At 42.7% G+C, this 16,509-nt stretch overlaps 1 protein-coding gene across 2 annotated transcripts in view; it reads right to left on the reverse strand.

Moving 5' to 3' along the window:
• Nucleotides 1-259: 259 nt before the first annotated feature.
• cep128 (centrosomal protein 128) overlaps nt 260-16,509 on the reverse strand; it is a 49,515-nt gene continuing 33,265 nt past the window's right edge. For both annotated transcript variants that reach the window (XM_020496745.2, XM_020496746.2), the window contains exons 19-25: nt 16,257-16,449; nt 9,837-9,886; nt 9,068-9,091; nt 3,838-3,915; nt 2,673-2,786; nt 1,647-1,755; nt 260-1,398 (exon numbers count right to left, since the gene is read on the reverse strand). In XM_020496745.2, the coding sequence (XP_020352334.1) occupies nt 1,268-1,398; nt 1,647-1,755; nt 2,673-2,786; nt 3,838-3,915; nt 9,068-9,091; nt 9,837-9,886; nt 16,257-16,449 (699 nt within the window). In that variant the 3' untranslated portion in view covers nt 260-1,267. The remainder of the gene's footprint in view (nt 1,399-1,646; nt 1,756-2,672; nt 2,787-3,837; nt 3,916-9,067; nt 9,092-9,836; nt 9,887-16,256; nt 16,450-16,509) is intronic.

Here is a 16,509-nt window from a genome sequence, read left to right on the forward strand (position 1 = left end):
AAAGGATACGGAACTTTCTAGCGACTCGTTTTCACTGTACAGCAGATATGTATCGGCTCTTCTGAAGTACAGATGCATTTGGTAAATGTAAATTGAAGCTGAAATAAGGCTGGGAGTGGCCATATAAACCTCCAAACATAAGCTCATGCTACGAGTCATTTTCTCAACAGATGGACCAAGGCAACAGTGATTGACATACCATAGAGACTTAGGAGCCTAAGGAAACAACACTTCATTTTGAAATGGATGAGACCAGGGCTCAGAGGAAACGATCCTTACAGATCTGTGGAGATTTGTTTATTGCATATATTCTTGTCTACATTTCATAAAAATATACATATATTGTGCTTATTGGCATTTTTCTTCTTCACAAGTGATAAAAAGAAGACGGTAGTGGTAAAAACACTGCACATAAAAACAAACTGTTGAAAAGAATAATAATATATTGTTAATGCATAGGCTACATGAAGTTAGAAAGGCAGCACAACTTTCACAGAATGTCAGCATAAATATAATCATCACGTCTAATCTGTTCAGATGAAACACATTGGCATGATAACAGCAGAGTACAAAACCTGTCACAAAAAGGTAAACATTGGGGCTTAAAACAGTGTTTTTCAGAGAAGTGTTTTGAGTGTTGAAATACGTATACAAATGTAACGTTAGTATGACCTGTTGGAATGTTGACCTCCGTTGGCTTTATGGCTGCTTTTTCAATCTATTTTCAGTCAAACTTCATGTCTTCTTTAAGCTGTGCCTGCTTTCTTTGCACAAAGTAACATTCAATGGAAAATCTTCATAAATATCAGTTTATAAAGAAAGCTGCAATCGTCTTTCACAGTGCTAAATTTGGTGGTTCTCTTATAAGATACCCCAAGCTATGTGCTATGAACCTTCCACTAGGTTTAACCCTGCTTTTCTTATCACAATCGCACTTAGTGTGTATGCTTGGCTTCACGCTAGCTGTTTTCTAGGTTGGCTGCTAGTCACGCAGCTTGGGAAGGGTTGGCTGTTTTTTTCTTTGAGGTATTGACGGAAGACTGTTGTGGTGATGCTTTGCAACCACGGTACTGCATAGAGATGGGTGTCGATTGTACTGTCAAGTAAGGCATAGAGTTAAAAAGAGGGCCCACCACTATCTTTGCTATAATCGCCTCTATGCCCATGTTAAAACGCACTTCCGTGTGAGCCCTCTATCCAACTCTATAATGAAAAGCTTGTAGATGAATACATGCATGTAACCAGTGTGAATCCCTGATGGTAGGCACTATGTGTTACTGTTGCGGTGGTCGGAGATGGAGTGAGGGTGGGCCCCGTTGACAGCAGGAGAGGCTCGGCGGTTCAGAGAACGGCTATAGTCCAGGGTGCAGTCTGGAGAGGCCAGGTGTTTGTGTGGAGCTAAGGACCACAGGGAGAAAGGGAGGAGTTACAACACTGAGCACAACCTATTAAGAGTCATGTTTTACATTTTTTGTTGCAAAAAAAAAGCTAAACAAAAAATGCTTCTTCACATTAGAGTCTGAGACATATCTGAGTGATTTAGCAGGCGCGCTTACAATCAGCGCAGTCGGCTGAAGTAGGTAAAACAACCACACATCACAATCATTGCACTCGTCGAGAGGTGAACATTGCGGCTGTGTACTCACACGTGGGGTCAGTGAGCATGGAGCTGGTGAGGAGAGAGCTAGGGTCTCTTATGGAGGAGGAGAGAGCAGTCAATCGAATGCTCTGCGTTGTAGCGTCCAACCTGTCATCCTGGAAGAGGGTACAGTCTTGAGTACACACACTGCAAACTGGCATAACATCCAACCTTATGTGAAATGTATTCCAAGCAGTGCTCTTTCAGTCTTTGTCCTGGGTGAGCCAACAGGGCGGCCGGGGTTTTGTTCCAGTCCAGCACGACGGATTAAACTAAGCAACTCGTCTTCGAGCTTTTGATTAGTTGATCAGGTGTTAAAATGCTGGGCTGCAAAAAAGCTCCGGTCTGTGTTCATCCTGTGGGTCCCCAGGACCAGAGTTAAATGAGAACAGACACTATCAGAATTCTGTACTGAAACAGATTGCACTAACTGCAATCAAAGTGAAAGCTAAGTAGATGAAGACTTTTCTTTATTCTACTTTCTTTAAATGAACTCCTGGTGGGCGCCGTGCTATTAGGCACTAATGCAATCAGCACTTATGGATCAACACGGGAGTCGTTTGGCGTCGCAGCAGAGTCGTCTGACAGATTAATGCACTTTAAGAAGTGGCTTCGATGTGGCTGCTGTGTGTGTGTGTGTGTGGCTGCTGTGCGGGCGGAATAGACACACTGATGGCAATCTGCTGTCAACAATGCAATGATGTTTCTCTGTTGGCCGCTTGAGAAGATAAATATGATGATTAGGACTGATTGGAAGTTACTACCCTCCGTCTCACTCTGTCAGTTATGTTTGCCAACATTGGCTTGGAATATTCATATTAAATGCAAATGCCAGTTGTGGACCAACGATACACCAGTGTACTCAGAAGGTGTCATAGGCTGGATGGCTCTGGGAGTAAGAGTACAAAGTACTCTTTCAACAGGCCAAGTGTTGCAGAGTGGCAAAGTCTCGTTTTGGGCTTCTAGGTATCATAAAGCTGATATTTGATGTAGCATATACATAGAGTGCACTGTGGGTAATGTAGTCAAGTACCCTGCACTCCTGTATCTGTCGTTTGGACTCATCCAGCTGGTGCTGCAGGACTCCAACGATCTCTTTGTATTTAATGTAACGTTGTTCCACCACCTCCTTCTGCCGCTGAGACTCCTATATATATAAACAACATGGAGATAGTCACCTAGGTTGGTGTCATTAAGATTCAGAAGAGATCAAACACATAGAGAGACCCAGGCCGCAGGTCTCCCTTCTAGACATATGGGTCGTTCCACCAATTAGATGCCGTTTCAGTCGTCTAACTTGGTGGAAAAGTTTGATTTCCTCATTTTAACATTCTGTCAAAAACCAAAAACACTTTTTGCCCTCATGTCAAGAGGTTAAATAAAATAATGACTATAATAAGTGCTGAATAAGTCCTACAGAAAGTAACAGGGTTGATGACTACATTTTAAAATCAGCCATGGAAGCTTGTTGTGTGCAACAGGGAGGGGGCAATTGAATGTAAGCTTCACAAAGAAATGTAAATTGCGAAAACAAATTCTAGCATGTCTATCTATGGGTAAAAGGGTTGACGTGTTGTGCTTGACTCGCTCAGTTTCCCACCACAAAACATGAGAAAATGGCCAAAAAGAATAGAACCAGTATTTACACTATGATTTCACTATGAGGTGTTCAATGTCTCTTTTGGGAGAGAAAAAAAAATACTTCAAAAGGAATAGTTTCACCATATTAAAATGAGAGTTCAGTTCACGTAACAGGGTTAACCTCGAAGGGATACATCGGGATTTTGGCAATGAAGCCATTTATCTATTTCCCTAGAGTCAGATGAACTCATGGACACCATTTGTATGTCTCTGTGTCCAGTGTGAAGGAAAATTGTTTCCACAAGTTCATCTGAATCTGGGTAAGAAGATAAAAGGCTTCAAAAATAATTTTGTCATTTTAGCGAGCTTTTTTTCATATCAGATTTATGGAATTTTCCATGTGGTCTATATTAAAGGGCACTTCATTTAATATAACAAACTTTAAAATTCAATATTTGTGCACAATTTCTACTTAAAATATCAAAAGGGATGCAAAAGGCCCTCATTTCGTGGAACAACCCATATATTCAGTACATCCCAGGTCTCCCCAAAAGGCCCTCATTTCGTGGAACAACCCATACATTCAGTACATCCCAGGTCTCCCCAGTGAGCCTCACCTCCAGGTCTTTGAAGTTGTCCAGGAGACACAGCTTCTCAGGGACTGATTCCAGGTGATCCACCGCCAGCCTGGTGCTCTGAATAGATAAAGGAATACAAGGAGGTTAATATACTGCACATGAGCTTTACCCACAATACAACACAGCAAGGTGCTGTATCCAACTACTATTTATGTCAATTCAAAAGGCCTTATTGTACTGTCACACAATGTCCTAAAAAAGCTCTGACAACGGCAGTAGGCTGCTATAAGTGGGCACGGCAGTAGGCTGCTATAAGTGGGCACGGCAGTAGGCTGCTATAAGTGGGCACGGCAGTAGGCTGCTATAAGTGGGCACGGCAGTAGGCTGCTATAAGTGGGCACGGCAGTAGGCTGCTATAAGTGGGCACGGCAGTAGGCTGCTATAAGTGGGCACGGCAGTAGGCTGCTATAAGTGGGCACGGCAGTAGGCTGCTATAGGTGGGCACGGCAGTAGGCTGCTATAGGTGGGCACGGCAGTAGGCTGCTATAAGTGGGCACGGCAGTAGGCTGCTATAAGTGGGCATGGCAGTAGGCTGCTATAGGTGGGCACGGCAGTAGGCTGCTATAGGTGGGCACGGCAGTAGGCTGCTATAGGTGGGCACGGCAGTAGGCTGCTATAAGTGGGCACGGCAGTAGGCTGCTATAAGTGGGCACGGCAGTAGGCTGCTATAAGTGGGCTTAAATGAACTAGTGATACTAGGAAAGTGCAGTGTGCTGGTATATATTTCCGACACAGTACATGCACAGTGGCTTCAGAAAGGATTCACATCCCTTGACTTTTTCCACACGTTGTTGTGTTACAGCCTGAATTTAACATGGATTAAATTGAGATGTTTGGTCACTGGCCTACACATAATATCCCACAATGTCAAAGTGGAATTATGTTTTTGGGACATTTTTACAAATGAATTAAAAATGAAAAACTGAAATGTCTTGAGTCAATAAGTATTCAACCCCTTTGTTCTGGCAAGTCTAAATAAGTTCAGGAGTTTCTATGTGCTTAACAGGTCACATAATAAGTTGCATGGACTCACTCTGTGTGCAATAATAGTGTTTAACATGATTTTTTAATGACTACCTCATCTCTGTACCCCACACATACAAAGACCAGGGAGGCTTTCCAATGCCCCACAAAGGGAACCTACTGGTAGATGGGTAAAAAGAAATTGCAGATATTGAATATCCCTTGGAGCATGGTGAAGTTTTTAATTACACTTTGGATGGTGTATCAATACACCCAGTCACTACAAAGATACAGGCATCCTCCCTAACTCAGTTGCCAGATGAAGGAAACTGCTCAGATATTTCACCATGAGGCCAATGGTGACTTTAAAACAGTTTAGAGTATAATGGCTGTGATAGGAGAATACTGAGGATGGATCAACAACATTGTAGTTACTCCACAATGATAACCTAAATGACAGAGTGAAAAAGAAGCCTGTACAGAATAAATAATATTACAAAACATGCATCATGTTTGTAACAAGGAACTAAAGTAATACTGCAAAAAAATGTGGCAAAGCAATTCACTTTTTGTCCTGTGTTATGTTTGGGGCAAATCCAAAACATGAATGAGTACGACTCTCCATATTTTCAAACATTGTGGTGGCTGCATCATTTCATGAGTATGCTTGTAGTCGTTAAGGACTGGGGAGTTTTTCAAGATAAAAATACACGGAATGGGGCTAAGCACAAGCAAAATCCTAGAGGAAAACCTGGTTCAGTCTGCTTTCCACCAGACACTAATCTAAAACACAAGGCCAAATCTACACTGGAGTTGCTTACCAAGAAGACAATGAATGTTCCTGAGTGGCAGTTTTGACTTAAATCTAATAATATAAATCTATGGTAAGACCTGAAAATGGTTGTCTAGCAATGATCAACAACCAATTTGGACAGAGCTTGCAGAATCTTGAAAAGAATAATAGGCAAATGTTGCACAATCTAGCTGTGGAAAGCTCTTAAGAGACTTACACAGAAAGACTCTGACAGCTGTAATCGCTGCCAAAGGGGCTTCTACAAAGTTTGACTCAGGGGTGTGAATACCTACGCATTTCATTTTCCATCAATTTGTTCTAAAAACATGTTTTCATATTGCCATTATTTGGTATTTGTGTGTAGATGGGTGATTTTTAAAAAAAATATAATGAATCCATTTTAAATTCAGGCTGTAACACAACAAAATGTGGAATAAGTCAAGGGGTATGAATTCTTTGAAGGCATAGGTCTACAAATAGACAGCACTTGCAAGATGACAATCGAAGTAGCTCCACTGACAATCCGTTATACGAAGACAAAACAAAAAGCAATTGTCATCTAGGGTTGTATTATTATTGCCACATCATATTAGACAGACAGGTCTGTATTGTAATTCCATTCTATTCAGACTGCGGCTTCGTCCCAAATGACACACTATCCCCTATATAGTACACTACTTTTGACAAGTAGTACACTATGTAGAGAGTAGGGTGCCATTTGGGACTCGGGCCTGTATGTTTTTGTGACATTAAAGAGCTGGGGCTGTTGGAGAACATTACACAGACTGCTCCGCTGATCGCCGCGGTAGTAATGTAAACGTGAAACCCCGCTCACTGCCTGATGAATCAGCTACGGTATGCACACACATGCTGTAGAGTGCATTCGGAAAGTATTCAGACCCCTTGACTTTTTCTACATTTTGTTATGTTACAGCCTTATTCTAAATTGATTAAGTAGTCTTTTCCCCTCATCAATCTACACACCGCAATGACAAAGCAAATACTGGTTGAGAAATTTCTGCAAATGTATATTTAAAAAAGAAGGAAATATGACATTTCCATAAGTATTCAGACCCTTTACTCAGTACTTTGCTAAAGCACCTTTGGCAGCGATTGCAGCCTGGAGTCGTCTTGGGTATGGCGCTACAAGCTTGGCTGCACGTGTATTTGGGGAGTTTCTCGCGTTCTTCTCATCAGGGTTTGGCTCTAACATGCACTGTCAATTGTGGGACCTTTATATATATATATAGACAGGTGTTTATTTTATTTTACCTTTATTTAACTCGGCAAGTCAGTTAAGAACAAATTCTTATTTTCAATGACGGCCTAGGAACAGTGGGTTAACTGCCTGTTCAGGGGCAGAACGACAGAATTGTACCTTGTCAGCTCGGGGGTTTGAACTTGCAACCTTCCGGTTACTGGTCCAACGCTCTAACCACTAGGCTACTGTGCCTTTCCAAATCCTGAATTGAATTTATTACAGGTTCACTCCAATCAAGTTGTAGAAACATCTCAAGGATGATCAATCGAAAAAGTATGCACCCGAGCTCAATTTCGAGTCTTATAGCAAAGGTTTCTGAATGCTCACGTAAATAAGGTACTGTTTTTTTTTTAAATAAATTTGCTAAAAAATTCTAAAAACCTGTTTTCTGTTAGTCATTATGGGGTATTGTGTGTAGATTGATGAGGAACCATTTTTATTGAATCCGTTTTAGAATAAGGCTAAAACGTTAACAAAATGTGGAAAAGGGGTCTGAATACTTTCCAAATGCACTGTACATACAAACACAGGTCGATACCCTGTGCCACAGTGGTGTAGCAGTAAGCAGGAATGATCTGAATGGATGGGCTTCGCAGTTTTTTAAAATTAAAGCTAATTGAAGTCGAGGCCGCTGGCCGCGACACACAATTGTGATGGATAGAGAGAGAACACAGATCGCTTCATAGCTTCACAGCCCATAAATACTCTTAGGTCAATACGGCCTTTCCATATCCCTAACGAATGTGTCTGTCGGTTTGGGTTGACGTGACATGGAGCGGGTGATAAAGGATGTTTGAGGTGGGGTGTTTACATTCTCCTGCCTGGGGTCAATGTTTGTTGTTGAGTCAGTGGACCCTAGTCAGTGTCTAATGGTCCTTACATATACCTGATCATGTTAGCTTTATGGGGATTGAATGATGCTCAGCGCTTCTATAAAAACAATCACTAACAATTTACCATCTTCAACTTAGGAGTCAGAGTTTACAAATAACCTTCTCTAGTTTGAGTCCATGAAGCTATCAAGAGGGAAGCCATATATCTGTCACACACTCAGTAGAATGGCCTTACTGAAGAGCTCAGTGACTTTCAACGTGGCACTGTCATAGGATGCCACCTTTCCAACAAGTCAGTCTGTCAAATTTCTGCCCTGCAAGAGCTGTCCCGGTCAACTGTAAGTGCTGTTATTGTGAAGTGGAAAAGTCTAGGAGCAACAACGGCTCAGCTGCGAAGTGTTAGGCCACACAAGTTCACAGAACGGGACCGCCGGGTGCTGAAGTGTAGTGCAACACTTACTAGAGTTCCAAACTGAGTCTGGAAGCAAAGTCAGCTTCAAAAAATGGGTTTCCATGGCCGAGCAGTCACACACAGGCCAAAGATTACCATGCGCAATGCCAAGCGTCGGCTGGAGTGGTGTAAACTCGCCGCTATTGGACTCTGGAGTAGTGGAAACGCGTTCTGTGGAGTGATGAATCACGCTTCACCATCTGGCAGTCCAACGGACGAATCTGCTTTGGCGGACGCCAGGAGAATGCTACCTGCCCCAATGCATAGTGCCAACTGTAAAGTTTGGTGGAAGAGGAATAATGGTCTGGGGCTGTTTTTCATGGTGCGTAATAGGCACCTTAGTTCTAGTGAAGGGAAATCTTAATGCTACAGCATACAATTACATTTTAGACAATTCTGTGCTTCCAACTTTGTGGCAACAGTTTGGGAAAGGTCCTTTCCTGTTTCAGCATGACAATGCCCCATGCATAAAGCGAGGTCCCTACAGAAATGGTTGGTTGAGATCGGTGTGGAAGAATTTGACTGGCCTGCTTTGGGAGGACTTGGAAAGACGACTACGATCCAGGCCTAATCATCCAACATCAGTGCCCGACCTCAATAATGCTGAATGAAAGCAAGTCCCCGCAGCAATGTTCCAACATCTAGTGGAAAGCCTTCCCATAAGAGTGGAGACTGTTATAGCAGCAATGTTCCAACATCTGGTGGAAAGCCTTCCCATAAGAGTGGAGACTGTTATAGCAGCAATGTTCCAACATCTAGTGGAAAGCCTTCCCATAAGAGTGGAGGCTGTTATAACAGCATAGGGGGGACCAACTCCATATTAATGCCCATGATTTTGGAATGAGATGTTCGGCGAGCAGCTGTCCACATACTTTTGGTCATGTAGTGTATAAACAATCAAATCTTACCATCTCCAGATCCAAGATACGATCCTGTGAAGACAAGAACCTCAGTTACTTATTGTTTAATGACCAAGAGACGTGTATGAGTGACTGAAAGCGTGTCAAAGCTTAAACCACTAAACAGTGAGTCAGCACGGCGTGTGTATTGCCAATAAACAAGCAACAGGGGACGGAACAGAAGAAGCTGTGGAGAACACGCTCCTCTCTCTCCTCCCTCTCATCTGGCTCCTGAGTGATGTTGGTTCTCTAATGATGCATAAGTGATGCGATGCATCTTATCGGCCTGTCACTCATCCATCCCCACACCTGCTAGATTCCCTCCCTCCCTCCTTCCTCCCCCCGTCCTGCGACTGCGCTGGCTGTTGGGTGGCAGCAGTGTGTGGTTGAACTCGACTCCTCATTCTTCTTAATTAAAGGCCTGGCTGGGTCCGAGGGGACTGATTAATTATAGCAGGTGCACACACACGTACAGACACAGATGGGCCCCAGTACACACACACGTACAGACACAGATGGGCCCCAGTACACACACACCACTTTGAGGAGAAAATGGAAAACACACTGTGTGACTGGACAGGACTGCCATGGGGTTTAGGACGTTATAGCTGGATTGGGGATGGTGTGTAGTGATGTTTAATAGAAGAGAGAAAGAGGAGGCAGTACTAGTACTATAACAGGGTACTCTGTCTGAGGGTGAGTCTGTGTGTTGTGGCCCTGGACAGCAGGCTACATTGTTCAGACAGAGGAGCAAGGCCAACATGGGTTTCTGGCTCACCTGAAGACTTCTCATCTCATTTTCCTTCCTCCGAGTCTTCTCCAGGAGTTCTTTAAAGAGACAAGCACATGAATAATTACCATCTAATATAATATTCACATAGAGAGAGGCATTTGGGACCCACAGCCTTAACACCTTGACTAGCCATGCTATCAGTGGCTTTGAAACTTTTCCTATTCTGAACAACCTTGCTGTCAGTCTCAACACCTCCCTAAACTTGGTCAAATCAAATAGATTGCTGTGATTGCTGTTCATTGGTCTCCCACTCCCTGCTGTCTGCTGTCTTGCTGAGCTGAGAGCTGAGCAGGCTGGGCTGGGAGAGGAGGCTGCTCCCAGCTCACACATTCAATATTCAATCACTAGGCATTGGATGACTGCTTTCTACCCTCGTCCCTCTGTCCCTGCCCACCTCTGTCACTCACACTCACACACACTCCACCACGTGCCCACCCAGCCGGAACCCCATGCCGCCACCTCAGGAATACCCAAGCAGCCACTGATCCACTTGCCAATCTCCAGATGGCACCAGCGAGACTCTGGCAGTCTAAACGGGTCTAAAGACGACGTGCCACATGACGTGAGAGAGAAAGTCAGACTGCCAAACTGCCTTCTCTCGCTCACTCAGTCTCTCTCCGTTTAATCTTAACGTGTGGAAGTCAGTTGCTGAGGCAAGACCTATAATCCAACAGCTATCTACCACAGACTGTGTTTTAGTAAATAGGCAGGTGTTAAAAGTTAGACCTTACGCAAGAGAAAGAGTTCCTCTGAAAGGTACCACAGCAGTGTTTAAGAAGGCAAAAGTTCCTCTGAAAGGTACCACAGCAGTGTTTAAGAAGGCAAAAGTTCCTCTGAAAGGTACCACAGCAGTGTTTAAGAAGGCAAAAGTTCCTCTGAAAGGTACCACAGCAGTGTTTAAGAAGGCAAAAGTTCCTCTGAAAGTTACCACAGCAGTGTTTAAGAAGGCAAACGTTCCAAGGCAGACGTTTTTATCTCAATGTCAACTGTGATGGTTTTCAATTAAAATGTTAAATAAGAAACAAAAAAATCTTCTTAGCAAAGAGCAATTTCTGAAACAAGACTAGGACTGTCTGGGAGTGGCTTGAGTGGAGAAGGGAAAACTGAAAATGATTAGCTATTTTCAGAGAAGTTTGGAACTCTTATCAGTCTATTAACCCATTTCAAAGTCTTTTTAAACAGCTCTCACACTAAAAGGGCACATCATCATTGTCACAATATTATTCCAACCTCAGTGTGTAAATATATATAAACTAGAGGTCGACCGATTAATCGGAATGGCTGATTAATTAGGGCCGATTTCAAGTTTTCATAACAAATCGGGAATCTGTATTTTTGGACGCCGATGTGGCCTATTTTTTTTACAACTTTATTTAACTAGGCAAGTCAGTTAAGAACACATTCTTATTTTCAATGACGGCCTAGGAATGGTGGGTTAACTGCCTTGTTCAGGGGCAGAACGACAGATTTTTACCTTGTCAGCTCTGGGATTCAATCTTGCAACCTTACAGTTAACTAGTCCACTGAATTGAAACTGAATTGGTCCACCCACACAAACAGCGTGGTGAAGAAGGCGTAGCAGCGCCTCTTCAACCTCAGGAGGCTGAAGAAATTCGGCACGTCACCAAAAGCACCCACAAACTTTTACAGATGCACAATCGAGAGCATCCTGTCGGGCTGTATCACCGCCTGGTACCACAACTGCTCCGCCCACAACCGCAAGGCTCTCCAGAGGGTAATGAGGTCTGCACAACGCATCACCGGGGGCAAGCTACCTGCCCTCCAGGACACCTACACCACCCAATGTCACAGGAAAGCTATAAAGATCATCAAGGACAACAACCACCCGAGCCACAGCCTGTTCACCCCGCTGTCATCCAGAAGGCGAGGTCAGTACAGGTTCATCAAAGCTGGGACCGAGAGACTTAAATCAATCTCAAGGCCATCAGACTGTTAAACAGCCACCACTAACATTGAGTGGCTGCTGCCAACATACTGACTCAACTCCAGCCACTTTAATAATAGAACAATTTATGTAAAAATGTATCACTAGCCACTTTAAACAATGCCACTTGATATAATGTTTACATACTCTACATTACTCATCTCATATGTATATACTGTACCCTATACCATCTACTGCATCTTGCCATCTTTATGTAATACATGTATCACTAGCCATTTTAAACAATGCCACTTTTATGTTTACATACCCTACATTACTCATCTCATATGTATATACTGTACCCTATACCATCTACTGCATCTTGCCATCTTTATGTAATACATGTATCACTAGCCACTTTAAACAATGCCACTTTTATGTTTACATACCCTACATTACTCATCTCATATGTATATACTGTACCCTATACCATCTACTGCATCTTGCCATCTTTATGTAATACATGTATCACTAGCCACTTTAAACAATGCCACTTTTATGTTTACATACCCTACATTTCTCATCTCATATGTATATACTGTACCCTATACCATCTACTGCATCTTTCCTATTTTATTATTATTATTTATTTCACCTTTATTTAACCAGGTAGGCTAGTTGAGAACAAGTTCTCTGGCCAAGATAAAGCATAGCAGTGTGAACAGACAACACAGAGTTACACATGGAGTAAACAATTAACAAGTCAATAACACAGTAGAAAAAAAAGAGAGTCTATATACATTTTGTGCAAAAGGCATGAGGAGGTAGGCGAATGATTACAATTTTGCAGATTAACACTGGAGTGATAAATGATCAGATGGTCATGTACAGGTAGAGATATTGGTGTGCAAAAGAGCAGAAAAGTAAATAAATAAAAACAGTATGGGAATGAGGTAGGTAAAAATGGGTGGGCTATTTACCGATAGACTATGTACAGCTGCAGCGATCGGTTAGCTGCTATGCCGTTCTGTACCATCACTCATTCATATATCTTTATGTACATATTCTTTATCCCTTTACACTTGTGTGTATAAGGTAGTTATTGTGGAATTGTTAGATTAGATTACTCGTTGGTTATTACTGCATTGTTGGAACTAGAAGCACAAGCATTTCGCTACACTCGCATTAACATCTGCTAATCATGTGTATGTGACAAATACATTTTGATTTGATTTTCAACGCTCTAACCACCTGCCTCAAGAGGAGCCTGCCTGTTACGCGAATGCACTAAGAAGCCAAGGTAAGTTGCTAGCTAGCATTAAACATATCTTATAAAAAACAATCGATTAATCATAATCACTAGTTAACTACACATGGTTGATGATATTACTAGTTTATCTAGCGTGTCCTGCGTTGCATATAATCGATGCGGTGCGCATTCGCAACTGTCGTTGCTCCAACGTGTACCTAACCATAAACATCCATTCCTTTCTTAAAATCAATACACCGAAGTATATATTTTTAAACCTGCATATTTGGCTAAAAGAAATCCAGGTTAGCAGGCAATATTAACCAGGTGAAATTGTGTCACTTCTCTTGCATTCATTGCACGCAGAGTTAGGGTATATGCAACAGTTTGGGCCGCCTGGCTTGTTGCGAACGAATTTGCCAGAATTTTCCGTAATTATGACAGGTTGTGCAATGTAACAGCAATAATTAGACTTATGGATGCCACCCGTTAGATAAAATACGGAACGGTTCCGTATTTCACTGAAAGAATAAATATTTAGTTTTCGAGATGATAGTTTCCGGATTCGACCATATTAATGACCTAAGGCTCGTATTTCTGTGTGTTATTATGTTATAATTAAGTCTATGATTTGATAGAGCAGTCTGACTGAGCGATGGTAGGCACCAGCAGGCTCATAAGCATTCATTCAAACAGCACTTTCGTGCGTTTTGCAAGCAGCTCTTCACTGTGCTTCAAGCATTGCGCTGTTTATGACTTCAAGCCTATCAACTCCCGAGATTAGGATAGACTATGTACAGCTGCAGCGATCGGTTAGCTGTGATGTGAAATGGCTAGCTAGTTAGCGGGGTGTGAGCTAATAGCGTTTCAAACGTCACTCGCTCTGAGACTTGGAGTAGTTGTTCCCCTTGCTCTGCATGGGTAACGCTGCTTCGAGGGTGGCTGTTGTCGATGTGTTCCTGGTTCGAGCCCAGGTAGGAGCGAGGAGAGGGACGGAAGCTATACTGTTAGTTACACTGGCAAAACTAAAGTGCCTATAAGAACATCCAATAGTCAAAGGTATATGAAATACAAATCGTATAGAGAGAAATAGTCCTATAATTCCTATAATAACTACAACCTAAAACTTCTTACCTGGGAATATTGAAGACTCATGTTAAAAGGAACTTTCCCAAGGGAAAAGGCAGAGTTGGGGGTTAGACAGCATCATTGTAAATATGAATGTGTTTTTAACTGAATTGCCTAGTTAAATAAAAATAAATACAAATTACTATGGTGTCTAGGACCCACAATGTAAGGGCTGGGAATTGCCAGGGACCTCACGACACAATATTATCACGATACTTATTGTGATTCTCACGATTCTATATCTACTGCTATTCGATACAGCGATTTTATTGTGATTTGATATTCCAAACATATTGCGCACTATATGTCTGCTGCAGCGAGACAATAGAGAGCATGAGAAAATTAAATTGAGATTATTCAGGGAAATAAAAATGCTGAAAACATGTTGGCTCGCTATTTACATTTTAGGCATTTAGCAGATGCTATTATCAAGAGTGACTTTACAGGAGCAATTATGGTTAAGTGCCTTGCTCAAGGGCACATCGACAGAATTTTCACCCAAGCTCCGTTTCCATTGGCACTAGAAAGTCAGCTTCTTGGGCTAGCTCAAATTGCGTTTCCACTGCCTCCAGAAATGTGAAATTATGGCATGTTGCTAGGTACCAAATATGTGACTGTTATGCATTTTCAGAAATGAACACAAATTAAGAACTACAGACAAAAACAAGGACACTCGAGCAGATAGAACACAAACATAATGAGGCTTGCTACATGTCGGACAATTCATTAGCAACCGTCTAGATGGAACAGAAAAGCCTGGCTTCGCTAATGTTGCTAGCTAGCAAGATGTTGATGAATGTAATTCACCCTCACCATGCTGTAATTAACGTTAACCCAAACTCCAACCATTGCCAGCCAGACTCAGAGCCACGCATTTAGCTTAATTACTTAATTTAATTACTACCTTGCTGGCCATGGCGTTGCTTATTAGCTAGCTAGCTAATCAAGCGAACTAGAAGACAGGTTTGATATGATGTAGCTAGCTAGCCTTTCAATACGACCTGGCCAGCTATAATTCCTGCTAGCTAGCGAGCTTGTTTCAAGCTGATTTGCTAGCTAACGTTAGGTAGCTACCATTAGAGGGCTGGCTGTTCTCATAAATAAGTTTATTGTGTAGCACAAAAATGAATCAAGGATCATGCTATGGTGGTAATTCATGTTATGTTTGACTACTGCAGTACTGCTTGCCCATGTGCTTGCTAACAGCCACAAGCCCAGACGACCTAGCTAAACCTGTTAGCATCCAGCAGTGATCCGCTGGTGGTTGCATAGTAACGGCGTCACCAACCAGAATTCTAATCAAGTTGTGAAACCGGGCTGCGCTGGCCCTGGTTTCCCTTGAACCAGCTCGAATTTGGCCCTAATTTTAAGTGCCAGTGGAAACGGGGCTCTAGTCGGCTCGGGGATTCGAACCAGCAACCTTTCGATTACTGGACCAACGCTCTTAACCGCTAGACTATCTCCCTATTTAAATAGAAGATGGAGAACAAAGTAGCTGTACGATGAAAATGACCACAGTTTTTGCGCAGATACAGTCGATTAGATAACGCTACCTAGCAAAAAAAAATATTGAAGTATTGATATAATATTGTCCAAAATAACAGCAATTCGTAACCGTAACTGAGCCCCCCCCCACAATGCCACGCTGTTCCGGCCAGAACAGCACGTCTGCATGAGAGAGACTGGTTGATTAGGTCTTTGTCTGTCAGTCCTTCAGTCTGTGTAAAACAGAGGGAGGAGGGAGCTCAGAATTAGACGGAGGTTCCCCTGGTTGTTGTGATGAAACCTGCTCTGCTGGGTCCCCCTTCTCTAACTCATTATCAAGAGTTTAGTTTAGAAACTGGGAGAGAGAAGAGCTTCCCTGTGTGGATGTGAATGTGTGGGAGGAAGAAATGAGAGGAACAAACCAAGCGCATTTGCAGAAATGAACACAAATTAAGAACTACAGACAAAAAAGGACACTCGAGCAGATAGAAACACAACCATAATGAGGCTTGCTACATGTCGGACAATTCATTAGCAACCGTCTAGATGGAACAGAAAAAACCTGAATGAGCCCATATTGCTCTTAAACTGATGTATGGGAGCTTTAGAAGTTGGCCCTCAATCAATGAATCAATCAATCAATCGGATCCAGCCCTACCTTTCTTCTCTGTGCTGATGGAGTGCAGTAGTTTCTCCTGCTGGTCCAGTCTCTGTAGCAGGGCCTGTCTTTCAGAGTCTCTGCTCTGTCTCAGTCCTTTCAGCTGTTCTCTGTCCTGCTGGACCTGCCGACGCAGCTTTCTCTCTCTGGCCTCATGGACAGACACCTCCTCACATAGCCAACGCAGCTTGGTCTGGAACACACACACACACACACACACACACACACACACACACACACACCCTCATTTCAT

Source organism: Oncorhynchus kisutch, linkage group LG12 (genome assembly GCF_002021735.2).
Source record: "Oncorhynchus kisutch isolate 150728-3 linkage group LG12, Okis_V2, whole genome shotgun sequence".
Taxonomy (NCBI): domain Eukaryota; kingdom Metazoa; phylum Chordata; class Actinopteri; order Salmoniformes; family Salmonidae; genus Oncorhynchus; species Oncorhynchus kisutch.